This window comes from Thunnus maccoyii, chromosome 9 (genome assembly GCF_910596095.1).
Source record: "Thunnus maccoyii chromosome 9, fThuMac1.1, whole genome shotgun sequence".
NCBI lineage: Eukaryota > Metazoa > Chordata > Actinopteri > Scombriformes > Scombridae > Thunnus > Thunnus maccoyii.
In genome coordinates, this window is record NC_056541.1 from 27351003 (window position 1) to 27373454 (window position 22452).

A 22452-nucleotide genomic window follows, 5' to 3' on the forward strand; every position below is an offset into this window, starting at 1 on the left:
TACAAAAAAAAAGTCTAATAGTAATATATAGAAAATATACTTGACAGATTATGACAACTGGATCAACCATTTTGCAGGTAAAGACTTATGCAATGAACTAATGCCTAGATGTTTTGGGGGGTTAGATTGTTCCACAGAGAACCAGTATAATACATTTTGATCAACATGACATAAGCCATTGATAATGTAGGAAACAGCAGATTGAATGTGCCAAAGCATTTGCTATTTGTTTAAAACAATGAGAAACTGCTTTTATGATGTGCACAAGTGACTGGATGATGTGGAGGTTGAAAAAGTAGTTTTGAGAATTTAGATTCTGATCTGAGAAGAGTACCAAAGCGACTGAGAAGAGCTATAATTAATTAGGAGGAAAAATAATTAAATCAAATTAATCAGTCTCATATCTGAAAGTCGTAAATTCTGAATACAAGGACCTCCATCTCTGTTGTAAAGTAATACATAAATACAACAACTTGGTGATAAATCAAGATATTTATTGAACTACCAAGTGATAAGGACAAATGGGGAACACTAAGAATAGGCTATATACATATAACTTGAATGAATGAATGAATGAATGGATGAGTAATTAAATTAACAAGTTATTGCCAACAGAATGAACAAATGAATGAATGAATGTTATCAAACAAGAGTTAAAAAAGCAATGGGGGCAAATAACTTACTAAAACCATTTTAAAAATTAATTTAGAATTAGCTCTTTGCATCATCTCTTCAGACAGAACGCATGTCAGATGGTTAATTTCCTACTGTTTCGTGGTGATGAAGGGCTGATGAAGAGGCAAACTCCCCAGAGAGTGCAGCATGGTGATGCAGACTCTGTGATCTTTGGGGGTGGGAGGGGTGGGGTGTGGAGGTGGGGGGTTGAGGTGACAGCCAGATGAGAACTGCTGCAGGTTCAGTGAAGCGCTCTGGTTCAGCGCTTCTGCAGGAGAGTGAATCCAGCGCTGAAGAGAGCTCAGACTCGCTGAGGCAACATAAACACACAGTAAGGTTGTGTGATTTCACTCTTGGTGCGTGTAGTTGCAGTTTTTAAAGTTGAAGCTGGAGCTCTAACTACAAAAACGGTGCTTGGAAAAGTAAAAAAATAGTTTAACTATGCAATCAAAATAGATTACAAAAATAATAGATAATTCAAATGGCAAACGGCATGGCTTGGCTTGTGGTTTAGGCATCTTTGCAGTCTTTGGCTTCTTAGGTGAGTCTCTCTCTGGGGCTTTCAGCTCTCAGAGAAAATTGAAAAAGACAACGCCTGAAATGCATCACAGGCCATAATGGCTGGCAAGGCCGAGAGAAAACAGAAGACACCACAGCAGCGGTCAGCAAGCCAGGAAAAAAAAGAAGCCCAAAAAGCAGAAGACAAGGAGTTATAAAACTTCTTATAGTCTAGGAGGCATGTTTTAGAAGAAATAGGATCCTTGGTGCCCTTTTGGGAGAACGCCTGAGGTTACTCATTTATTCCTTTCTGTGAAGAGAAAACTGGTCTTCAACTTAAAAGGAATAAAATTATTCCTTTTAAGATAGAATATCTGAATATTTGCTTGCAATTCACTCATTTCTTTCTTCATTGCCATCAATACATCATGAACCAGTGAGAAAACACTTAGAAATTGTACTATTGATTAACTAAATAAAATACAGAATAATATCAATAAACCTTCATTTCCTAATCTAGCTTTCTGATGTTAGCAATCAAACTATAGCCAAACAATAAACTAGGTGTTACCAAAATGATCACCAGGTTCTGTGTGGTGCTATGTACATTAACAGATTTAACAGTTAGAACTTAGCATAATATCAAACTCAATTGTTCTGAAACACGATAAAGGTTAATATCGGTTAGACAGGTCAAGATACATACTTTTACACACTTAAGTAGGCATTTTCTAACTATTTTAGACATTCTTTGTGAATAATAAGGGAGAAGAGTGACAGAGACACTCAGGAAGGAATGTGTCGTGTCCATGAATTTTATGAACCTAGAGAGGGGAGTGAGTTCCAGTTGGTGCAGTCTACCCATATCTGGAAGAAACAAAGTCATTAAATTCCAAAAACTCAATTTTCTTTTCATGACTGATGGAAAGAAGGCTGGGTTTTTAGTCCATTGTTAGTTCAAATTTTCCTTGACATCCTTATGCCTTGAGGTCAGAGGTGTGTGTGTGTGTGTGTGTGTGTGTGTGTGTGTGTGTGTGTGTGTGTGTGTGTGTGTGTGTGTGTGTGTGTGTGTGTGTGTGTGTGTGTGTGTGTGTGTGTGTGTGTGCTCCTGCATCCACACATAGACAGACTGTTAAATTAAAATATCATAATGTTTCTGAAAGAATTCAATTTCTCATATTCTTGGGTTTATCCACTATACTGTCAATAAAATCTGATCAAACATGCCCACACAGCGCTAATGAAGGAGATTAGCTGAGCTTTTGAGGGTAAACTCTTTTTCTTCTTTTTAATTTTGATTGTCATGAATATTCAATACTTACAGTAAAGTGCATCTCCTCTCAAAAACATGTTTTTTACTCTTTGTTACTGTGCAGAGTTTAAGGCACTACTCTACCTACACTACGAGCATGATTTATATCTTATTATAGCTTATTTGGAGCCAATTGTGGTCCTGTATGCAACCTACACAATTAAGATGTGGAAACTTGAAGCCTCCAGTGCACTGAACACTGAGAATGAGCTTTACAATGAAGTAAGAGACATCTTGTTTCCAGTAGTTGAACTTTTGAAACTGAAAAATATTTGCATACTCATAGATTCTGGATTTTTTTAATGAGGAGGAAAGAGTAGATGTAATTTGAAGTATTCTTAACTAGTTACCCAAACCTTTTTGTTGAAAAACTGTATCAGACACAAATCATTATTCCTAGCAGTTTATTTTATATATCTTAAACCTGTCTGGATTAAGTTAGTTTTTAATTCAGCATATAGACTCTGTGCAACCATATGACAACTACACATACTACTATAATATCTGTTTTTTTCTCAACAATTCAAATGTGGGCACTTTCTAGGTGTACTGTCTTAGAACATTGGCTCCATTTTCCCTATACAATTTGTACTAAATCACATAGTTCTTTCTTTGAAACATCCTTGGAAACTGAAAGGAAACTGCGTGATACCCAATTACAATACTTGAATGACATTATATTGTGTTGAAGACATCCATCCACTGGCAGCCCACTGAAAGCTCACTTTATACATTTAACACTTCAATAGCCAATACTCAGATATGTTCTGTGGTGATGTACAATTTGTACAAAGTAGTTTAAACACATGTGAAGTTTCTTTTGAGGTTTTAAGACATTACGTAATAAGCCAAACCTAAGAAACCAATGAGAAGCAAGCCATTTTTCTCAGGTTAAACCAAAAAAATGTAATGTATAAACTAGAAGTTGAAAACTTCTTATGTTTTCTGTATTCAGGTCTTTTTGGTTTATGGCTCTCTCACGAACAAAAGCAACAGTTACAAGATATTTTCGTGGTACAAAAACACCCACTGGCACACATTTATACACAAACCCACACAAATGCATGGGCAGATACACAAACAAACAGGCTCAACGAACAATACACAAACACACACACAAGCAACTGACATGTTTCTCTCTGTGGGTACCTGATGTGATTAAACAATTCCAACTGCACCATCACAGACTTCACTCTGCTGTGTTAAAACATATACTATAGTGTTTAAAATTTCAGCAATATGGACAGTGTATCAGCACCACAGAGGTAGTCAAGGAAGTGTTCAAGGTCCGTCCACAGAGACTGAATCTCTGCAAAGAGGAGGAAATGGGCAGTTATTGCATACATGGAGAGGTGGGTGTCCCGTGAGCTGTGAGTCCTCTCGCTTAAAGTCAGTAAGCCTCTGGTCAGCTTTCTATCTCTTCCAAAATCCATTAAGTCCTCGAGATTCTCTAATGTTTCATTTTCATTCTTATCTGGCTTTTGGTCAAGTGGAAACAACAGAATTTGATGGAAAATTGCCAAGATGTAATAATAGATCAAGAAATTAATAAATGCAGCAATGGTCATAATTTGCCTACCTCACATATGCTATAAATTGCAGTTATAAAATGTAATATATTCACTCTGGAGTTCATGGAATATATTTTTACTTACTCTCCTCAATGTGTTATTAATGTACAATTGAAATACCCTCAAGGAATCGCAGAGGGCATGACCATATCTTAGATGAAGGAGAGAGAGAGAAAGTTGCAATAAAACCGAAGTAAATCCCTCTGATACCATTTGGCAGACGGTTGCTTGATAAACCTCAGGCTGGATATTAAAAATCTCAGATGGGCTGTCCAACTGACAACTTAATCCATTTAGAGACACTGAGTAAGCAGCAGGAAGCTGAGTCAGGGTCAGTGTACACAGAGGTCTGTCATTCCTCACACAAGGCACAATAAGTTTATCTCTGGTAATCTATTACACACACTTAAGAGTCAGACAAAACCAGCAGCGAAGCAAGGAGGAACAAAAATGCATCCATCCTGGTTTGATATCATGATGATTACTGTAAAAGGTGCCACAACATGAAAGCCCGCTTAGATAAAAGGTTACACAAGTGCTTGAAAAGAAGAAAATACAGTGGGTACAGTGTATGTTTTGCCAGTTTCAAACAAAGACTGTAAGGACATCACTGACTTGATGTGAGAATATGTTATGTAAAATCCCTGAATTGTGAAGGGTAGACAAAATGACCTTTTGAAAATGGAGCAGTTCAATATGTTAATTAATAAGGCCATGTTCCAAGGTAGCGCAAGATTGGCTGGGGGCGCAGCGGTATCAGTGACTTTCCTTTTAGCGTCTCCAGAAAAATGGGGGTAGAAATGCAAATGGTGCAAATGAAACACAGTTTGGTGGCCGCGTTTTTGATAACATACAAAGTTTTAATCCAGTGGTGACATAAAGACATGAAAAGAGAAAAGCGATGCGGAAGCTAGTGAAGAGCATTGTCGTGTCAGTTAGATAATATGGAGCTGTGACATCTAAATTATGTTAAGGGATATCTTACCAGATGACATTACACAGAAATATTTGATCTGTCCAGCTTGGCATGCTACTGAACAACTCTGTAGTACTGATACTGTGCCTATTTATTGCTGTATGTACTTTAAATATGAGTGTCTTTCTCTAGTAAGTTGACATTTTCATGTGAAACCTCATAGGAATAGTTCAACATTTTGGGAAATACACCTCTTCACTTTCTTGCTGAGAGTTAGTCATGAAGATCAATATCACTCTCAATCTCAATCTTCTCATCTAACTCCCCGGCAAGAAGGTGTTTTTCCTAAACTATTCATTTAAGGAAAATCCAGAGAAACCACTGTAAAGTATTGATGAAGCACTTGTGATGTCCCACTCAGTAATTGAAGCTTATACTTCCTAATTTTGTTTTCCACTAATTTTAGATTTTTTATGAATTTGTTTCCATTCAAAGCAGGAAAAGAGTGCAATTCAAAAATTCAATATCCTCCATTAAAAAAAAGTGACAACCACTGAAATGACAGCAGGCAATGAAAACAAATTGCGGGATTGATCAAGTCTGTGTTTGAAATTGAAAGGACATTTTCAGCCATATCTTATTGTTATTGAGAGCAAATCCTAATGTGGAATGTTATGAATAAACTTTCAAATGCCATAACTTAATGATGTGTTATTATGGGTCCAGTCCAATTACACTCTGTGATGGAAGGTGCATACTGATCCTAGTTAACTGCTCATGTTTTATTTTTCCTTTATTATCCAAACCACATAGAAAAGAAGCCCTCACAAGTAGCATGAGGGTAGTTAGTAGATAGATAGATAGATAGATAGATAGATAGATAGATCAGCAGTCAAAGTAAAACTCCTGCATTGCTCACAAAACTGGGAGACACGACACACACGTTTGCTTGTTCTGATCCTTTGTTTACCAAATCCTACAAACTGTGCAGTCATACAGTTGGTACTGTTAGCTTACAATGACTCATATATTGACAGACACATTTACAGTCAATTTAAGCTTTTCAGAAATATCAACTCTGACAGGTGTCATTGTGAACTATCTACTGACTGCACCTCAGCGAGAAGGAGACACAGAGGGAGAGCTGGAGAGGGGGAACCAAGGTGTGTGTGTGTGTGTGTGTGTGTGTGTGTGTGTGTGTGTGTGTGTGTGTGTGTGTGTGTGGGAGTGGGGGTTCAGTTGTTGTACAGTCTCTTGAACCACACATTATGAGCTGGAAGTTCAATACTGCCATCTTCTGGATAAAGTTGCTTATTATTCTGTCATATAGATTCACATGCTCAATATACCGTAGATAAGACTTGTGTTGTGTTTTCACATTTCATGCTTCATCTTGCATCCTATTCAAATTTACTGTTCTTACACAATCAGTTCTCATTTCTAGCTCATGATGCTTTTTTTTCCCCCCAACCTCAAATCAGTCACGAGCAGAATCAGAAACAAAATAAATGCAGGCAAAGGACATGCATTTCTACTAATATCCTATGAATATAAATTGTAAACTGTCTCATACAAATCTAAACATTTCCTTAAATTAAACTTGAACATAATGAGTGAACAACTAACTAGTGTCAAATTTGCAAAAGAGCACATCATCCGTTTCCAAATTTAATGTCACCTGTATGTATCATATTGACAGTTCGAGTAATATGAGATACATGTATAGACAACAGTTGCAGAAAGGAGCTTTGTTGTTAGAGCAATGTATTATGGTACACTATGCATAAATGAATAATTCCACTCTGTAAATGACAAGTAAATCAATAACTTAAAGATTTATAGATCATTAGTTTTATTATACATCATTTGGAACAGGTCAGGAAAAACTGAAAATGATGTGCTTTACATTTGTACATGGCAAAAAGTTTACACTATGAATGAGCAGTTGCAAGTTTCGTAATTTACTTGTAAAAATTACTAACTTATACACTTATGTATTGTTTTAATGCTATGTGGTGAAGCCAAAGAACATTTTCTAACTAACTAGAAATAATGTATACATGTACACCCTGGACAGTGTACATCATTGATAATGTCTTTAAAGCTGCTATAATCAATATTTTCATATTAACAAAGGATCAGATCAATGAAGTGAAGCTGTAAAACCCCACTGAATGCCACCTGCCCAGCACCAAACTACAGACAGACAAAGCTAGTGACAAGCTGTTGATCATAGTGGAGCATTTAGCAGCTAAAGGGCCAGATATTTCCCACAGGAGTTGGTGGAGACCAGCCCAAAGCTAAAAGAAGAGTGAATATTGGATTTACATTCATCAGGAGTCCAGAAACACGACTCCAAATGAATGCTAATGTTGCTTGTGTTTGCTGGATGTGTAAATAGGGAAGTGATTGCTATCAAGTTTGCTATGTCAGCTTAAAAGTTGATAATATGTCAGTGTTGTGTTTACAGCTTGTTTTTGCTGCACCAAGTAGACAAACAATCAGTTAATGCAGGTTTTAATTTATCTACTATCTACTATCTACACATCTTTTATGAAGGTTTAAAGGCATAAAGAGACAATTCCTGTTTTGAAAAGCATGAATCCATCATATATTATCATACTCTGTCAATGCTTGCTATACGGTCCACTGGTAGCCTGTCTTATGGTTTGTCTCTCAGGGCGTTCAGTTTTTGTTAAAAGGCATGTGGGCCTGCAGGAACAAAATATACTGAGGTGAAGAGTCATGAAAGTATGTGAATTACAAGATAATAGTTATTGAATAATTGTGCTGTGCCAGGCGAGGTGCCAAAATGTAAAAATACTTGTTTCATGAAGTCATGTTTTATCCATTGAAATTTTTTTTTTCTACCTTGACAGCACTGAGAGACTCCAGCCTATCATCAAACCTCAATTTCAGGGACTTAAAAAGCGGTATTAAACCTTGTAGTGTTTTTTTTAATTAAAGTTTTAGTATATTTAAAGATTTAAAGCATTATTTGACATTTCCAAATTTCAAGCTGACAAACACAGCCCTGCCATGTTTTTAACTTAAAGGTGTTATCAGCAGGTGTTTTCACCTCCGTTTAGTAATCATTATTTCTTGTCCACCCACTCAAAATGCTGATTGAACAGACAGGGTTCATGTGACATGTCAGTGATAATCCAGGATATTCTCACCAGTTATTATGAGAAAAGCCCTCTGTAAGACCTCAGTGTAACTGAAACACATGAGAAATTATAATGAGACACAGTGGAGTTATATAGGTCTGATTAGACCATAATACCGCTGAGGTTCAAAGGTTCAACTGGGAATTTCTAGTGAAAATGTCTTTGTCTGCTGTTAAGTCAGACAGACAGATCCAGTGATCTGTCTCAATTTTACCTGGATAGAGGTCCCAAAGGTCTTCATGAAGCTGTTTTAGGAGGTGGAGGAGGGGGGTCTTGATCCACAGAGACACCTGGGACTCTCCCCTGAGTCTCTAGAGTTACAGCACTCATCTGGAGAAGGGAAAAAAACAAGCAGAAGTAGCAGCAATTGTTGTAGTAAGCAGTAACTCTTGTAGCAGTAGTAGTATTAGTAGTTGTAGTGGTAACAGCTGCACCTGCATGTTGTTGTTGGTCCAGATGAGTGCCACAGTAGGAGCATCAGCATCAGCTGGATGAGCAAGAAGCAGCAGCACACATCATCTTCTGTAGGAAAACAAACTGGTGAAGGTTTTCATGCACTTCATCAAGTCTTATTCTACTGAACTACTATTTTACTAAAACATGTAATTTTTAGTGTAGGCAATAGTGTCCCAAAATCACAGAATTTCACTATTGATATTCAAAAATATAAACATTGAGCTGGGAGGTCATTTGGGGATTTGGATTTTTGTGTTTAATGTATGTATCTTAGTTAACTGAAAGCTGACCAGAGACCAGCTGAGCTACATTCAGCAGCGCACTGCTGGAGGATGTGTGAAGAAACAGACAGAGCTCTCTCCAGCACGGATCTGAGGCCGTAAGCCTGCTTCAGTGCTCTCAGGATTGTCATAACCATCTGCTAAATGACAACAACATCGGTTCAGTAATATGTTGGGAACATGTTACTCTGATGGCATATTGCAAAGCACTTTAAATCTGCCTATGGAAATGATAAAGGTTGTAGGGAATTTGATAAATACTACACTTATGTAAGTATATGTAAAATGTATTGAAATCGTACCTGGCAAAACTTTGACATCATTAAGTCTATATTTGGCAGTCAGTGTATTTTACATGATGCAATTTTCAGCAGATCAAAATAAAATATTGATTTCATTCACAACATAAAAGGTTGTGAGGCAGTGAGCAGTAGAGGAGACAGCTGAGTGCATCTGTGTACTTTTCAGTACACTGGATTATAATACTTTGCTATTTTGATTGATTTACTTAACATCAGACTTGTCACAAGTGTTGACATTTTAATTTTAAAAAGTGTGTAGATGATTATTTATTTGGATGTGACTGTCACTAAATTGAATATACTGAATAAAAGAATAAATAAATAGAAAAAATATTTAAAATGGAAAATTCATCTGAGGTTGAAGAGGAATAAACTATTAATCATTACATTCAGGTTCAGACACATCCCTTTTTGGCAGAATCTTCATAATTTGTTGAATCTCTCTAAATATATATAGATATAATAATCCATCATTTGACAGTTTCATTTTGAAAGTGGTAACCGCCTCACTGGATGTTTTGGATGCTGTTGTGTCTGCCTTGGCACTTGGTAGTTTGCCATGAGAGCATTTTAATCTTGGGTACATATACTGTTTACTGAACCTCCACCTCAAACCTCTGGCTATTTTCAAAAATGTTGTTTTGAATGTTTTCACCAGAAGTATGACTATGCTATAATTTGTCCACCTTGATGTTAGATATTAGGGGTGTCAACACTGCTGTCTAATGGTCATATTGAGTAACTGCAAAGAAACTGACTAGCACCAATGTAATGACAATCCAAATTTAATACTGAAAACACCAACACACAAAATAAAACTTACAGTGGACAAAGGTTATGGAAGGCAGTGTACACTCATATTATAGAGTAATTGTTCTCCTGGCAGCAGACATTCTGCCATGTGTCTTAAAAAAAACTTCAAAACACTCATTAACATGTCTTCACATCATACACCGAACACTCAAAAATATGTTTTTCTTCTTGTTCCTACAGTTGAATGTTTGAGTTTCACTGTACAGAATGATGTATGTGCAGAGTTTGACACTTTAAAGCTGTTTTCACAGTCATCTGCTAAAAGAGGAAAGTTTCTCTACAAGCAGGATCACAAAGCCAGTGTGGTCCAATATGCAACTTACACAAGTAGACTTAATAGTGAAGTAGAAAACATCTCCAATCCAGCTGAAATTAACAATAATTCATCAATTAATGAGAGAAGAGGTAGATGCAATTTTAAGGATTTTAACAAGATACTTGAACTTTTTTTTTGTGGAAAAACCATATCAGACACAAATTATTATTCAAAGTAGAGTATTTTATATACATCTTAAACATGTCTGGAGTTGCCTTATTTCATACTGGGAATAGATGTAGTTACACACTGTAAACACAAGAGGAAAGTTTCTCTACAAGCTGGATCACAAAGCCAGTGTGGTCCAATATGCAACTTACACAAGTAGACTTAATAGTGAAGTAGAAAACATCTCCAATCCAGCTGAAATTAACAATAATTCATCAATTAATGAGAGAAGAGGTAGATGCAATTTTAAGGATTTTAACAAGATACTTGAACTTTTTTTTTGTGGAAAAACCATATCAGACACAAATTATTATTCAAAGTAGAGTATTTTATATACATCTTAAACATGTCTGGAGTTGCCTTATTTCATACTAGGAATAGATGTAGTTACACACTGTAAACACAAGAGGGCAATAAAAACCTAGTATTGAACATAAATGACAACTGTCAATTCCGTCATGTTAAGACAGACACAATTACTTTACTAATCATTTACGTCACTGCATTTAACAGGCTAAAATACATATGCAGTATCGACCGCATGGTTCATCCTCGCTTCAAAACGTTTATCTGTTGGGGGGGCGTCTTTCCCACCTGTATTCTGCGAACACCCGCCCTACTCTACCTGTGATTGGCTCTGACCCTGATATTCCGAACTATGCCTAAATCTAACCAATCTGACCAACGAAGGAAACGAGTACTAGCCAATCAGAGGCAGAGTAGGGCGGGTCTTCGCGGAATGCGGGTGGAAATCCCGACTTTGTGACGTATTATTAAGTGGACATAAGGAGGGCGGTTTGAAAGCAAAGAGGCAACTTTTATAAACATGTTTACCATTAACCAAATAAACTGAACAGACCGAAGCTGGCAGTATGACACCGGATCTGCACATTAGCTAAGACCAGTCGTTGATGTTTTATTGGCTCCTACAGGGGACTTAACGTACCTAACGTTAAAGGAAGCTAGTGTTAGCCGCTGCTGCCGGCTGTTTTGAACTTTCTCTCTTCTAAATGTTGTGCAGCACGAACCTTATTCGTCTGTTTTTGCTTCACCGTAGCCTAAGTAAACCCTCTGAAAAATGGCGAGTGTGCATGAGAGTTTGTATTTCAACCCTATGATGACGAACGGAGTGGTCCATGCTAACGTGTTCGGCATCAAGGACTGGGTGAGTCCGTATAAGATCTCCGTGCTGGCGCTGCTGTACGAGATGACCGCGTCCAAAGTCACGTTGCCAGAAAGAAGACGACTCAACAAACTCATCCTGCCCCTGCAGCAGGTTGGTTTTTGTAGACGAAATGAGTCTGCACTCCTGTGTGTTGAAGCTGGTGTCTCATGTGAGTGTCTCTTGTTATCAGGGTCCAGACCTGACTCTCAGCCAGTTCCTGAAGACTGTGGAGGAGTGTTGTCCTCAGACTGCATATGCTGTTAAACTCAGGTATACTGTTTTATTTTAACACACTTTAATTGCTTACTAGCATGCAATCTTGTAGATAGACATAATATATTTCCATATTACATACTTAAAGAGTTGTAATCATCCCTCCTGTTTATACTGGCTATTGAAAGATCCCCTTCAAATACACCTTGAATGTAAGTGATGGAGGCCAAAATCCACAGTGTCCACACAGTCATTTTGTGCAAAAATGCATTTAAAAGTGTATCTGAAGCTTATATGAGGCTTCAGCAGTCTGAGTTAGTCATATCAAGTGGATATCTCCCACATTTAGTTTTTCTAGCATCAAATTCCCTCTTTGTGTTTCCTCAGACAGTGTTTCCCTGTTGAGCTGTGGTGGAAGTAACAAAAAGAGGGACTTTGGTACTAAAAAGACTGTAACATTGAAAGATATCTATTTAAGCTTTTAAAAACATTTTTGCACGGAAAGAGGCTTGTGGATTTAGTGCATTATAAGGAGATCTTCTAATGCCTAGTATGAACAGGAGAAATGATTATGGCAATAGCCAGCCAATAACAGCACACAAATGTGAGGTCAGGACTTGTAGCGTAGCAACCAGGTTACATCACTTTCTCCATCGCTCTCCTCTGCTCCGCTCTGCTCTCTGTCTCTGTGTCATGGATGTATAAAGAGCTGGAGGTCTGTGTGTCTGTTTGACTGATGGTGGGGCTGAGCTACACACACACATAGAGCAGAGAGGTCACAGCGGACAGGATGAAGCTCTGCATTCACACCAAATCCTGCAATGCGGCACCTTCCCGCAGGGTTGTGTGGAGGTGTACGTGTGTTTATTTGTGCTTCAGAACATAACCGCCGTGCAACAATCAGAAAATAACATTTTATTTATCTGATTCACGGCTTTGTTCTCGCCAGCACTGCTCCGCTGTCTTCATTCACTCTTTAGCTCGCTTGACCATGGCTACACTCTCTCTCTCTCACCCTCTCACTCTCTTGTTCTCTTTCTCTCTCACTCTCTCTCACCCTTGCATACTGCGTTCAGTGTTTCCTGCGGAACAAGAGGTTTGCTGTGGGGACCAATCACCAAGGCATTGGATTATGCCTACTATACACTAGAAGACTTTTAAAAGACTTAAGTCTGACACCCTCTCACATCTAAAGACAATGTATCATAAGTCACTGAGTTTAGTCACAGACTATAAGATTTTGCAAAGACTGGGAATCTTGCAGGGTCACTGTTTGCAAGACTACAACTAGATTCATTTTGAGATTATTTCCCATCCTGAAGAAAAACTGTTGAACAATGAAGCAGAAACCGAAGCTGCTTTTGGCCACAGCTGCCTTTGTGTGTGCAGTGGTTTGTTCTGAAAAACCAGCCAAAAGAAAATGTAAATTAATTCATTCAGTTATAACTGAATAACAACTACTGTGAAGAGAAACAACAGAAACTACACGCTGTAATCAACTAATTTTCATTTCTTTTACAAATAAAAATCACATCAACTAAGACAATCACATTTCAAAAGATGTCATCCTGTGCTTGAAAAAAAGCCTTAAATTTCCAGGTTTTCCAGGATGCATGGGAAAACAAGGTATTTTTACAACATTTAAAACAGCCACACAGTTTATACAGCTGCCCACAGAAACCACCTACAACCTTTAACTATCTGGACACAGCACTTTCAGTTGCTGAATGTTGGAGCATTTCTGTTTTTAAACCCCACAAACTGCATGAAATAGAGTAGAAACAGCAGCAACCTGGATAATTATACAAAGGCAGAAAGTCATAGGTTTAACTCCTCCAACTGGCCTGAAATCATGTTTGAAAAACGAGTAAATACACTGCAGACACACAGCCACTGACAGAAAGAGGAGGTCATATCATACAGTGAAATATTAGCTTTTTTCTGGGTGAATAAACGTTAATGTCACTTATAAAAAGGGAAGCTAAAGGGCAACGAGAATGCTGAGCTTTCAAGTTTTATAAGGAGTCATTAATAATATCATCAAACACATCACATTTAATTAGGAAAGCAGTTTAAAAACACACACGCAAAGGCCAACCATTTACTGCATACTGCCGTTAGAAACTTAGTACAATAAGCTGATAATTAACCTGATCAGCCACCATCAGTAATCAATACAAACACACATTAGTGGACTGTAAACCATTAATCAAACCAATAACTGTCACCAGTCAATGTCAGACAACCTTATCATACCCCAGCAAGTGTTATTTTAGTGGGAGTTGCCTTAGTAACTACCCGGTTTGCTGCTTCCTGTTCAGTGCTGGAGAGAGCCAAAAACTACAGATAATATTAAAAATGTCTGATTTCATCAGAAAGTAAAGACGAGAAAAAGTTTTAAGATGCCTCGGACTGAGTTTTAAGACCAACTTACAAATGATTGATTGCAGGAAGTTTTCTTTTCTTTTGCTGTGTTGTGTTGCCAGCGGTAACAAGGGTGTTTTCTAACCCCAACCGACAAATCCTGCATGGCATACCTTGAAGACAAACTTGAAAAATTGTGAACCCATTTTTTAATAGTACTTTAGCCTTTGGTGAGGAAAATATTACATCTACTGACATAGTGACCAAGGTCCCAGACAATATGTAGACAATATTAAATCATAATAGTTAAAATATTTACGTATCTAGTTCTTGAGGCTATTTTTTTTTCCTTTTAAAGGCTGCATGAAATGGCAGACGGAGAGCTGAAAGACATGGAGTACTTCTTCTCAACTCTTCCCACTCCATTCACTGCTTTTGATTCTGAGGCTTATAAAACCAGTGTTGTGGGTGAGTAGTTCGCATCACTTGACAGCTCTAAATGTCTCATCGGAAGTCCTGAAATGTCACTATGATTCTCATTAAGCAGACTTGCTCTTTTCTGTGTCTCGCCTTTTGTGTTTCAGGTCTTTTTATGAGACACATGCTTCTGGCCTACAACAAGCTGTCCTTCAGTCAGGTGTACAAGCTGTACAAGTCCCTGCAGCACTACTACCACAGTCATTATGCCAAGCCTACTGACGGGCCAGTGGGTTTGCCGGCGCTGGTCGCAGACGACTCTGACATGGACCTCACCAGCACTGAGGATACAGTAGGGGACCGGATAGAGAGAGAGGAAGTGGACACCCAACTGCATGAGTCAGAGCTTCGGTTTGTGAATTTTAAGTGTTTTACTCTCAACGGACAAGCCTGAGTATTTAATTCTTGCCTTAATTGTTTGTTGAAATTTGCTGCAACCACTATGTTGTGCAAATTTCTCAATGTGTGTGTGTGTGTGTGGGGAAAAGTCTAAATAAGCTACTCTAGACATGGAATTTAGCCAAATGCAGTATTGTAATTGTAAAGCTGCTCAAGTTGATGTTATTGTGATCACGATGATTGCTTACAGCACAATCTCTTGTGTTATTTTGGTACTGTTTTAGGAATGACAACACACCAAGCAGAGGTCCTCTGTCACAAAAACAAGCAGAGTACTTTCTTGCAAGACAGGTAAGTGCTATATCTGAGGCTAATTGCGAGGTCATTATCACAGGACTAGAGCTACTGTTCAAACCAGCAGTTTTGAAATGATAGGTAACAAATAGTCATCTACATTCTGTGTCAAATCTGTCTTTCGCCAGGCCTACCTTCTGAAGAATGATGAGAACAAAGCTCTAAAGCCTGCTTTACTGCAGAAAGAGCTCAACAACATGCTGAAGTTTAATCCAGATTTTGCTGAGGCGGTGAGGCCCATCTCCTAAACTTTCACCAGCATTTTTATGAGTTTATCAACGATTGAAGGGGGAATATCTCCTTCATGGTGTTTTCTCTCTCTCTTCAGCATTACCTAAACTACCTGAACAGCATGAGGGTCCAGGACATCTTCCTCTCCGCCCACAGTCTCTTACATTATTTCGACCGCCTCATCTTGTCTGGAAATGAGGGGAAGAGCAACGGGGACGAAGGCTACGGCCGAAGTCTCCGCTATGCTGCTCTCAACCTGGCAAGCTTGCATTGTCGCTTCGGCCACTAGTGAGTACAAGAGCTGGCGGATTTCAAATAGATGGACAGGTTCCTGCATAAAGACCGTTTGTATAAAACATGACTTACACGGCAGTTTTCCATTTTCTGTACCTGTAGCCAGCAGGCTGACCTGGCTCTACAGGAGGCCATCCGCATCGCCCAGGAGTCCAACGATCATGTGTGCTTGCAGCATTGTCTGGTAAAAAAAAGAAAAACATTTTGACTTTTAGTATTTTACCTCACTTCAGTGTTTGTACAATTTGTACAATTGTACATGACATTTTCGATTAATTAATTAGTAGTTTGGTCTATAAAATGTCAGAAAATGATGAAAAATGTTGATCACTGTTTCCCAAAGCCCAAGGTGACGTCCTCAAACGTCTTCTTTCGTTGTGACCAACAGTCCACAACCCAAAGATGTTCAGTTAACCATCATAACAGGCTAAAGAAACTATAATATATTCACATTTAAGAATCTGAAATGGGAGAATTTTAGTATTTTTTTCTTAAAAAAAAAATGACTCAAAGCGATTAATCCATTATCAAAATAGTTGGCGATTAATTTTCTGTCGATCGATTAATCGTCTAATCGTTGCAGCTCTGTACTGATTGTTAATAATGTGTGAGTGTATCACGAGTCCGTCTTAGTTTCTCTCTCTTTGTGCCTTACGTCAGAGTTGGCTCTACACACTGGAACAGATGAAGGGAGCTGACAGCACTGTGTTAACTGAGGATTCAGTGAAAATGGCTGCCCATTTCTGCCTGCCAGTGAGTACAACATGAGCTCTGAGATAAGAACGTCTATATTAAAATGGCTTTGGCAGGTACATTAATTTACAAGTGGATTATCAAATGACGCTGTCAAACAGTAACTAATTCTCATCAAAACCAATTCTGCACTGGTTATTTCCTCAGAATCACGCTGAAAGCAGTGAGAGCAAAAATGTGCAATTCATGTAGAAATGTGTATTTGAAATGACAAAGTGTAAGAATGACTTTTAAAACCTTTGATTTTATTTATCGAATGTGCTGTATTGCTGTAAATATAGATATAGATAGGAAAGTCTAGAGTCTAATTTTATACCACAGTAGCTCTTCAAACAAGAAAAAACGATGATTGTGATTGTGCTTCATTGCACCAGTTTACCTTTTCTGTTCTATATCTACCACAAGATTAGTTTTTATTTCAGACACCATACCTGAGATATTTGAATGTATCACACGTTTATCTAAAATACAGTAAGCATCTCTTAATACATTGCAACATTTTGACAGTAATAAAAGGAAATACATTCCTTTTTTTTCTCTTTACACTACTGCCGTACATTAAGTGGTGGTGAAGTAATTGGCTTTGTATGTTGCAGTGCTGCTCATGTGGGTAACAATGTTGAAATGAGAAATTCTAACCAACACATTTCAGTGATGTGTATGTGTATTTTGAGGGCTGAGCACATGATTTTGTGTTTAAAAGTGGGAAATTAACAAGTCAATCTGGCTTTTTGCTTTTAGAATTTTTGCACATTGAGCCAAAACAATCCCAAATACTTCAACTAGGAGGTCTTCTTTATTTAGTTATTTGTAGAGCTGTTGCACAGTGGGTTTAAGATAAATGTTATATGTCTACAGCACTTTAGCACCTCTAATGAAACACTGATTTATATTAAATAGTTGTGTCCTGAGCTGAATTTCTTTCCCTTAAGTCAGTATTCCTCCATAAAATAACATACAGGAATGCAGATTTTAAAATAAACATGACTTGCAGCACACATTATTGGAGAAACAAAAAAAGTGTATCATTCATCATTCATGTTTTTTGGCTAAAAGTGACCTCTGCACCACACTGATTTGGTAATCCCCTCTGCTGTAGTACCTGGCGTCTCTGGGCATTCAGTCTTTGGTCCAGCAGGGGACGACACAGGGTAAGACGGCGCACAAACTGATGGATGCGCTGAAGGACACAGACATCCTGCACTGGAAGCACAGTCTGTCGGAGCTGATCGAGATCAGCCTGGCTCAGACTACGTCCATATGGAGGATGTACGGCAAGAGGTCAGGCTCTTCACCTTGCCACCCCTGACATGCAGTTGTCAGTTGTGTTCACTGTTAATGGTGGTGAACTGCATGCCAGCACACAACCTGCCTATCACTCACTTTAAATCAGCTCTGTGAAATGTCTCATGTTTGTATGCATGGATTAACATTTTGGATAGCTGAACTTTTCATGAGTATAAAAAATATAAATAAAGGTGTAAAAATGCATGACTCAGAATGACTTCTCATAAGTTATTTATGTGGCACCCTGTGTCTCATGCAGCACCATGGCTCTGCAGCAGGCCCAGCTGCTTCTCAACATGAGCAGCCTGGAGCCGGTCAACTTTGGGGTCCAGCAGAACAACACAGAGGCCTTCTCCGTGGCTCTCTGCCACCTGGCCGAGCTGCACGCTGAGCAGGTAACACATTTGATTTCATCTCGTCTGCCTGGTTTGTGCCCTGCTGTTGCATATCCATTAGTCAGTGGGCCCAGCTTTGCGGGAAGGTAATGAATATTGACCAGGTCTTCTTTTAAACTCCTGGGTGGAGTTCTTTTCCTCATGTACTTTTGCTTGTGTTTCAGGGCCTGTACAGTGCAGTGTCAGAGATTCTCCAGCATCTGAAAGAACAGTTTCCTCCTCACACACAGCATGCCAAGGTGTGTTCTCTCAGACATTATTGCTTTATTTCTTGATGTATGTTATAATGTAGCCTAATTCATGCAATGGAAATACACACAATAATATTATTGGCAATTAAGTGGGGTCTTTTGTGTGTGTGTGTGTGTGTGTGTGTGTGTGTTTGTTTCTTAATCTCCAACGCAGCTCTGGATGCTTTGTGATCTGAAAATCCAGTTTGAAAGGCACATGAATGAAGGGAAATACCATTTGGCGGAGCCACTAGTCACAGCTATCTCTGCCTTAAACAAAACCGAGGGTCTCTACAGGTAACACCGAGGCACAAATTTTCATTTCTAATCTCATTCATTTCTGTTCATACTTATGTAATTTGTGTTGGAGCTGTAACAGTGTATTTGCTGACAGGAAAGCTCAAGTTCTGAAGGCTCTCAATCGATCCACTGAAGCATACAGCATCTTACAGCGACTGCAGGTGCACTGTGAGAAGACCAAATGTACAGAGATGGTCATCAGGTACACAGATGCTGCTTTTATTTCTTTATAACACATTTACTGATGCCATGACTACCTTTTTCCTGCAGCGTAGAGGAGAGTGAACTCACCTAAACTCGATGTACTCTCTTTTTTTATTGAATTATTGACTTGAATTTGCTCATCCTTTTTCAGGCTAAAATAAATATTTAATGCATGAAGTTCAAACTATGCATCATTTTAAGAATCACCAGAAGCACCAACTAAAGACAAGCTCTTTTTTTAAGGGATCAAGACTGAGCCACATTTTTATTCTCATCTTCATCACTGCCTGTTTATGTCTTTCACAGAGTTATGCTTTCCACGGCTGAGCTCCACTGGGAGTCATCTGGTTTCTCCACAGCTCTTCCCCTCCTTCTTCAGGCCCTGGCTCTGGCTAGACAGCACCACCTACAGTCCCTGGCCTCAGAGACCATCATTCACCTGGCCTTTACTCAGGTCAGCCAAGACAGGAAAACTGACTTCATTCTAATGCCACCACAACTCCCATAAATAGAAATTACCTCAGCCTTTATCTCCAGTATGAATGCTGTATATGCAAAATGAAAGCATGCATGCAACCAACCCTCGAGAACAGTTTGCTTCATTTATTATGCTTGTGTTCTCTCCTTTCTGCAGCTGATGTTGGGAGTTCCTGAGCAGGCTCTGGGTGTCCTGCATGAAGCCATCGAGCCTGTTCTGGCGCACGGAGCAGTCATGGACAAAGGCCGTGCCCTGCTGCTGACCGCCCGCTGTCAGATGGCAGTAGCTGGGTTCAAGCCAAATGGACAAGGGCAAGCAGGTAACAGCCTCAATCACCCCCCCCCTCCCCCCACCCTCTTGAATACTGATCCCTATCTCATGGTATCTCATGGCTGATCGGTATCTGTTTACACACTGCAGTTCATTGTCTCCCTGCAGATTTGCGTGTGGCGGTTTTGGCTGTTGACACGCTTAACGAGGCTGCAGCCTATTTCTCCAAGTTGAGCTGTAAAGAGCGGCTGCGAGACGTCCACTACCTGCAGGCTCAGCTCTACCACTCTCTGGGACAAACCTCGCAGTGTAACAAAAGTGCCATGCTCTTCCGCCTGCTGGACCAGGAGCTCCAATCACCAGCACCGCCTGTCTCCATGCAACTCTAACTTCTCTCTGTCCGTCTACAAACTGAAAAGGACACCTCCTCTAACTGCTGAGTTGAGTCACTCACCACTAGATGGAGGTGAAGCTCTGTCCTGCTCTCTGTCAGCACTGAAGGATTTCATTTTTAAATATTTTGGTGAAGGCAATTGTGGAACTCTGACAAGCAGTGCCAGGATGATCATAATACAGGACTATGTCAGTAGTCATAAGTAAGCTGAAGTTTCCAGTCGGTGGAGAATGGATCCTTTGTCTCTTTAGTGGCGGTCAGGTACAGATTTGAATGATGGCCTATTGATAAATATAATTTACGGCTTAATAGCTTCCACCACAGCAGCAGCCCAGGTCTGTCAGACATACAAGCCAACCGTTTGGTGTTAGAAACGGCGAAAGTTTATCAAGAGCTGTCACGCCGGTGCTGATTTACCCACCGCTTTTTGATGAATGAGGGTAATATCACAGTCAGCTACAAGATGAATGTGTTTCAGTGGCCTGGATGATTCATATTTCGCCAGGAGAATACTGATGAAGCAGGAATCTGGAGGAGGAAATCGTGATCACATTTATAATGTAATAGACCTGCAACGACAATGACAAGGGCAGATACTGTATCTGTATTCCACTTACGTCTGACACCATTTGTGTGATAACATTACATTTAGATGTTCTGACGGGCCTGTAATCCATTACTTAAAGCACTTCCTTCAAGAAAATAAATGATTTGTTTCATCTGAAGCGGGATATTTAATTTTCACTTCATCTGACATAAATGGAATTATTGTGAGGGGAATATCTGCAGTTATAAATCTGTGGGGTTATTTTGTTTAGGGTAATCTAAAGCTCTCTTACAATGCTGCAACACTTGTAGTTTTAATAGTATTTTAAGTTGCTGCTTGCCAAAGTGTTTCAGGATGAGATTTTTTTTGTCAGTCCTTGTGTGATGTCTGATTAGAGCTTTCAAGGCCTGTTGACAGGAAGCCTCTCTGCTTTTTTATCCATCTGTCCCGGCAACTGAAAGTTCCTGTTGACCGAGTTTAAGGGCAGTGTTTGGCTTCATGTCACTCTCTCATATCACATGATACACCATGTTCCCAGGAGTGAGATGTTTGACTGTTGCTCGCTGTAAAATGGTTTCTGGCAGGGGGCCAAATAGCACCTGTGTTCACTTGTTTGTCTTGATTACAACAAACTGTGTGTCGAGCAAGCGGGCCAGATCACAGTGTTTGTATTGAGGTCACATTAGGATAAACTAAAGTTTAATGGGATATACTATAGAAGTATGTGTGTGAGTTTAACACAGTGCAGAACTAATTTTATGGCGTCTGGTTTATGCTTTTAACCAAAGAGTCTTAATGTTGCAGGTATGACTGACAGCGGTGGGATTCAAACCCCTAATTGCGATCCATCCATCAACGCAGGATGAATGACACCAGAAAGCTTCTTATTTGAATTTGATGTTGCTGGTCACAAAGCACTTTTAGTGAAGTAAGAGGAATTATATGCGTTGAGAAAATTCTACCATCAATGGGATTATGAAGCTCCTTCAAACCAGATCAGCTAAAAAGCTGCTAAACATGAAGATTGTCTCGGCTCTGAACAGTCAAGAAAGACAAAAGGCTGACATTTTGGAGATTGAGGTTTGTACCCAAAGGCAGTGAAATATGGCACTGTTAGTGATTGTAAGCTTTTCATTTGCTCACAGAGCACACATGAGTGGAGATATTTACTTAATGCTGCTGAGTGAAAGTCAGTGGACAGTGAAAGTGAAGCAGGGTCAGACTCTTCAGGGGTCCTGAATCCTGCTCAGGTTTTGTTTATCTCTCTTGACTGTAATTGAACCCACAAAGTCTGTGCACTGTCTTGTTCACTGTGAATCTGTTTAGTAGTCCATTAATGACTTAGTCAATCAACACATAATTAATTCACAACAATTTTGATTGATTTATGAATTGTCTAATCAAGCAACAATACCAAACATTCACTGTGCCAGTTCTTTTCTCAGTTTTTAGCCACACTAGCACTGTGGCTCTAACCGTGGCTCTGTTGGTCGGTCGGTCCACCACTTTGGTCCAGACTGAAATATTTCAACAACTAATGGATCTCTGTGAAATGTACAAACATTCATGGTCCCTAGAGGATGAATCTGACTTTGGTGATCCCCTGACTTCAAGTCACAATTAAAATGTTTCAATACCTTGGTTTATGACCAAATACCTGCCAAAACGAAGTAGTGAAG

General features: G+C 39.1%; 1 protein-coding gene across 1 annotated transcript; it reads left to right on the forward strand.

Annotated features, from left to right (window-relative positions):
* Window positions 1-11238: 11238 nt before the first annotated feature.
* On the forward strand, window positions 11239-20951 carry anapc5 (anaphase promoting complex subunit 5). Its single transcript, XM_042422369.1, has 17 exons — window positions 11239-11754; window positions 11834-11913; window positions 14579-14688; window positions 14805-15048; window positions 15321-15387; window positions 15519-15620; window positions 15719-15909; window positions 16018-16099; window positions 16576-16668; window positions 17768-17949; window positions 18215-18350; window positions 18515-18589; window positions 18756-18877; window positions 18975-19082; window positions 19391-19538; window positions 19719-19881; window positions 20001-20951. Exons 1-17 carry the CDS (start codon window positions 11557-11559, stop codon window positions 20219-20221), a joined length of 2322 nt encoding a protein of 773 aa, XP_042278303.1. The 5' UTR covers window positions 11239-11556; the 3' UTR covers window positions 20222-20951.
* Window positions 20952-22452: the final 1501 nt, after the last annotated feature.